General features: G+C 38.0%; 1 protein-coding gene across 6 annotated transcripts in view; it reads right to left on the bottom strand.

The window, feature by feature from the left end:
• Positions 1-5,740, bottom strand: part of MCF2 (MCF.2 cell line derived transforming sequence) — a 114,377-nt gene that overhangs the window by 45,230 nt on the left and 63,407 nt on the right. For 5 of the 6 annotated variants that reach the window (XM_021714296.1, XM_021714297.1, XM_021714298.1 and 2 more), the window contains 3 exons: positions 3,288-3,407; positions 2,367-2,483; positions 367-516 (listed from right to left, as the gene is read on the bottom strand). In XM_021714296.1, coding sequence (XP_021569971.1) covers positions 367-516; positions 2,367-2,483; positions 3,288-3,407 — 387 coding nt within the window. The remainder of the gene's footprint in view (positions 1-366; positions 517-2,366; positions 2,484-3,287; positions 3,408-5,740) is intronic. The other variant, XM_008061782.2, reaches the window with a different exon arrangement.

Here is a 5,740-nt window from a genome sequence, read left to right as displayed (position 1 = left end):
GTGGTGATGGTGATGGTAGAGGAGGAGGAAGAAGAGGAGAAGGAGGAGGAGGAGGAAGAGGAGAAGGAGTAGGAGGAAGAGAAGAAGAGGAAGAGGAAAACCACTCTTTCTCTAGAGCATTTATAACCTATTCTATTGGCAAATCAACAACTTCGCAAGATAATGCAACAGAGAGAACACTTAGATTCACCATATTGAGGATATTCTTCTCTTATAACGTATTACTTTTTATAATTTTCAATATAATATATGAATGTCTTTTATGACCCCTTATGCAACAACCAGCATGAAATGGACATAATGACACCTCTCCAAGAAAAGAAAGACCATGGAAAACTTTTGTTTGTTTACTTTTATCAGACATACCTTCAACAGATGATACTTTTCAGCACGAATTGCCAGAATTTCTTCTATTGAAGGAATATCATCCGGTAGTTCTGTCTCAGCCAGTTCAGTTCCAAAGGACTGTAACATCTGAGCCATTTCTTTCACTGTGAGGGCAAATTTTTCTATAGCCTGCAAAGAGCCAGTGATTCTTTTAATTCTATGGGAACTCTGCGAGCATATCAAAACCTGGATCAGTAACTGTATTTGTTTTTATCTGGGTTTAACAGCAAGCACATAGACTATGAATGCTCCTCTGTTAGGGAAATTTGGCATTACCCTTTGCAGATCAACTCTAACTTTCCATCTAAGCCTCTAAGAAGCCTAAACAAAGTTGAACCTTCCTTAATGACTTTTCTCTAAATTTTCTTTCTTATTTCTTGGACACCTTAAGAAATATAAACTATTTCTTAAATAGTTTATATATATATATATATATTTTTTTTTGGAGTTGGAGTTGGAGTTGGAGTTTCATTCCGTCGCGCAGACTGGAGTGCAGTGGCCGCTCCCGGCCACCGCAGCCTCGACCTGCTGGGCTCTAGCGATCCTAACGCCTCAGCCTTCCAAGTAGCTGGAACTACAGGCACGCGCTACCACGCCCGGCTAATTTTTGATTTATTATAGAGATGAGGTGTCGCCAAGTTGCCCAGGCAGGTCTCGAACGCGCGGGCTCAGGCAATCCACTCACCTCAGCCTCCCAAAGGCACGGGATTACAGGCTGAGCCACCGAGCCCGGCTAGTTTATATTTCTTAAGAATGTCATGTAGTAAGTAATTTGTTTTATGCCCTTAAAATCACAATGTTTTCCTTAATCTATAAACTCTGAAATTGGCAAAAATATGTTATAATAATAACTTTGCCTCTAAAGAAAGGTGAGAACAGCAAAGTCTCTTTATATTTGCTTGTTCTCAGTTTTGAGCATCCCAAACAAGGTGCGAGCCTAAGGAAATGTGGGAATAACTAGTCCCAACAATTCATTTCAGGTGCTGTAGAAGATTTGAAATTGCTGTCCTAAAGGCTCTCTTACCCTAAAATGGCAAGTAAGATTTTGTGGTTTATTTTGTTTCCAAAATTAATTACTCACAGAATGAAAGAAGGGCAAAATGTAGAGACCATATGATTATCGATTTACCATACAGCTCAAGGTATCTGCTTTTTGTAATTTATTGCTTTATAAGTTAATAAAGACTAGGCATTGCTAATGTTGACAATACATGTTCACATGAATGAATGAGTTGTTGAATAAATGCATCATTGAATGAATTGTTAAATGAAGAATAGAAATGAGAAAAATGGAACCCTGATTTAAGGAAACATCATTAATTCTTTCAGAGGGTTCCCATATCTCTGAAATTTGAAGTCAAGATACTTATATGCCAGACTCACACTTGAGAGGTACAGGATCCTCACCTATTTGTAAATTTCTAAAACAGAAGGACTCTTTGCTACAAATCTAATTGCCTCAGAAACATAACTAGGATGGTGAGATTAATAACTACTCACATTTATTGAGGGTTTGCCATATGCTAGGCACTGTGTCAAACATACATTTGTTATTCCATTTATTCTTCCCAAGATCCCTATAAGGTAAGAACTATTCTTCCCATTTTATATTTGGAAAAACTAAGACCAGAGAAGTTATGTATACTGTCCAAGGTCATACAGCTAAAAATCAGTAGTGCCAGGATTTGAACCCAAACTTTTTGTTTCTTCAAGTTACTACATGGCACAGGAGGGAGTGGGCAAAGTATAATCTCCTTATTTCCTAAGCCCCTCCTTCAATTGCCATCTTCCATAACTCTTCATCATTTCTAGATATATCCTATGGAAGAAAATCAAGATGTTGAATTATATATGTATTTGAAAGTAAGATTCTCAAAAATCTGTTTTTATCTTTCAAATTGAAAAAAAAAATCTAGAACTAGATTTAAAAGCTAACATGAAGAACTATAGGCTCTACAGTAAGGGCAAAAGCAACATACATTTCTGAAGATGATCCATTCACTGTGGCAGTACTGCAAGGTGCCGCCTAACTCAGGGGTTAATTGCTTGTCATCAATGTATGTCAGCAAATCACTAACTGAGCTCAGCATAACAACCTATATAAATAAGCAAGAAAGATACTGTTAACTGCCCTTCATGGCATCCCTCCATTAAACTGTAAAATGAACTTTAGCATACATTTAGCAGAAAGTTTTCTTTTATAAATGGTTCTAACAGTTCTCTCCTGTGCATGCCCCCACACAAGTATGCACTCCCTTTTTTAGGTATTAACAGATCTTATTTACAAAACATTTTTCTGTAAAGCAAAATCAATCGCCACAAAAACCAAAACACCAAATTTTCCTCTGTCCAAAAGTTTGCATTGTTAATGGACAAGTTTCTGAAATAATGCTATGCCCATACAAAGTAAAAGAACTTTAGGTAGTAAGTTATAATTTATCAGGAGGGACTAATCGTTTCAAAATTATCAAAATTTATGAACACTCTATTCCTAATTCTGAAAACACAAAAATATGTATTTTTAAAAAGAACATGATACTCTAAACTAGGTCAGGATGTAAGTTCACGACAGCTCAAATACATAAAACACACACTCATTTTTACTAAAATTTAAATTTCCTGATTATATACACATACATACACATATGTATACACACACATATATATAACATATATGACATATATCTTTTTCAAAAGGAATTGTTTTGTTATGAGTTGATGAATCTTTTTTACACAGTAGAAGCAGAAGACTTTCCGGCAATACAAATGTACACTTTTGAAAGACAAATTTTATTTTTTTCTTTTAAATGCTACAAGGGCACATGTAAACTGTAAACAGTATGGGACAAAGTCTTCATGAGAATTAGAGGAACAAAACATTTTAAACAATATACTCTTACCGGTAATTTAAGCATAAAATCCTCCTGACTAAATCGAAATCCAATGTCAGTGAAAGTTCGTTGAAGAAAGCTGGTAGGACGTAAAACCAAAATCAAATGCAAGTTCCCAGGAAAGGAAGCCTGTAGAAATTAAAAAAAAAAAAAATTGTCAAAACAAGTACTTAACTGAGAACATATCAGAAGATATGTAATTGAAAGAAACAAATTTTAAAGTCCTAAAAGCCAGTAAAAGGCCAACACTTTAAAAATGGATACTGATAAAAATCTAAAAACATGGAAATAAAAATAATGTAAGGTTATAAGGTCAGATCCTGGCAATGCTCCTGGCATGGAATTTTTTCTCACACTAGACAAGTAGATCCCAAGTTACAAAAAATTAGACTTTAAAGCTTTATTTAGGCCAGACACAGTGGCTCAGCCTGTAATCCCAGTACTTTGGCAGGCCAGCGAGAGGATTGCCTGAGCCCAGGGATTCGAGATCAGCCTGGGCAACTTGGTGAGACCTCGTCTCTACAATAAATTACAAAAACTAGCTGGGCGTGGTGGCGTGCATATGTAGTTCCAGCTACTTGGAAGGTTGAGGAGGAAGGATCGCCTAAGTCCAGCAGGTCAAAGCTGCGGTGGCCCTGAACACGCCACTGCACTCCAGCCTGGGCAACAAGAGCGAGACTCCAACTCAAAAAAAAAAAAAAAACAACTTCATTTTAAAATTAGTTGTTTGGGCCGGGATTTACTCCAGTCTGGGTGACAGAGTGAGACTTCAACTCAAAAAATAATAAAATAAATAAAATTGCCGGGCTCGGTGGCTCAGCCTGTAATCCCGCGCTTTGGGAGGCTGAGGTGAGTGAATTGCCTGAGCCCGCGGGTTCAAGACCCGCCTGGGCAATTTGGCGAGCCCTCATCTCTTCCAATAAATCAAAAATTAGCCGCGTGTGGTAGCACGTGCCTGTAGTTCCAGCTACTTGGAAGGCTGAGGCGGAAGGATCGCCAGAGCCCAGCAATACAATGCTGGGGTGACCGGGAGCGTGCCACTGCACTCCAGTCTGGGTGACAGAGTGAGACTCCAACTCAAATAAAAAAAAAAAAGAATTAATTCAATCAGAATTTCATTGGTTCACCAGTGTTTCCCCAACTTCTAGAACAATGCTTCGAGAACAGAGTAGATAGTCAAAAATAATTGCTACGTGAAATAATTCAGAAGCCAAAGAGGAAGGACATGATGTAAAATAAGTAAGAAATGGAATAGCATGGCCTAATATTAATAAATCCCTACGTACTAAACGCTTACTCTATGCCAACCATTTTGCCAACGTTATCATAGTTCCTCTTCACAATGATTCTATGAGGGAGTTACATTATCTCCTTTTACAAATAAAGAAAGTAAGACTCAGAGTTTAAGTATAACTTGCCCCAGCTGGTGAAGCTTTGAGTCACACCTAAATCTGTGCTCTTAATCACTTGAATTACACCATCTCTCGAGGAAGCCATAGTCAAGAAAGTTAGAGGAAAGTATGCCGGGGGACAATAGGAGATGGTGTTAGAGGAACAGGAATCACATCTGGAACAGTCTTTATTTTTCTCCTAGAGTTAAAGAGAGACTCTAAGAGATTTTGAGCAGTAGAATAACATGGTCAGATTTATATGTTAGAAAGGATGACTTTGGCGTTGGCAAAGAACTGGATTTGAACAAGAGTAGAAGCAGACAGATGAGCTAGGAGGCTGGTATAGTAATCCAAGCCAGGGATGATGATTTTCTGAAGTGGATCAATGATAACAAGAACGAAGGTAGAAATAAGGAAGTACAATCAGCAAGGTACAATGATTGAATTTGTTAGATGAGAAAGGGGGGACTAGGATGATCATTCTTCAGACTTGGGGCTTGGGTAACTGTACTGAATGGTATAATCGTCACTGAAATGCAGAACACAAGAGAAGCAGATTTTAAAAGGACAAGATTCTGATTTCCATTTGAAGACATGTTGGGTTGAAAGAGTCAGCAGGACATCCAGATGACATCCTTCCAGCAGCTGTATGTGCAAGAAAGAAGGAAAAGAAGTCTAGGCTGGGAGTGTAGAGTCAGGAGTCAACATTCTTAAGATAGAGAATTAAAGAGTAATAGAGCAAAATATATTTTTTAAATGTTTCTAATATAATTATATCTCAGACATGTTACAATATTAGTAATTGAGCAAAGCTGTAAGATAAAAATTAGGAAGATATTGTAGGGGGAAGGAGTTTATGGGACGTCTCTCTACTTCCTGCTCAATTTTGTTGTGAAAAATACTGTTTAAAAATAAAGTCGTAGCACATGCCTGTAATTCGGGCTACTCAGAAGGCTGAAGTGGAAGGAGCGCTGGAGTCCAGCAGGTCGAGGCTGCAGTGGCCGGGAGCGGCCACTGCACTCCAGTCTGGGTGACAGCGTGAGACTCCAACTCAAAAAAAAAGAAAAAAGA

The sequence above is a fragment of the Carlito syrichta genome, unplaced genomic scaffold (assembly GCF_000164805.1).
Source record: "Carlito syrichta isolate Samal-C Ts95f unplaced genomic scaffold, Tarsius_syrichta-2.0.1 Scaffold305575, whole genome shotgun sequence".
Lineage (NCBI taxonomy): Eukaryota > Metazoa > Chordata > Mammalia > Primates > Tarsiidae > Carlito > Carlito syrichta.
Note: the sequence above shows the minus strand (reverse complement) of the source record. Positions and strands in the feature narration are given on the sequence as shown.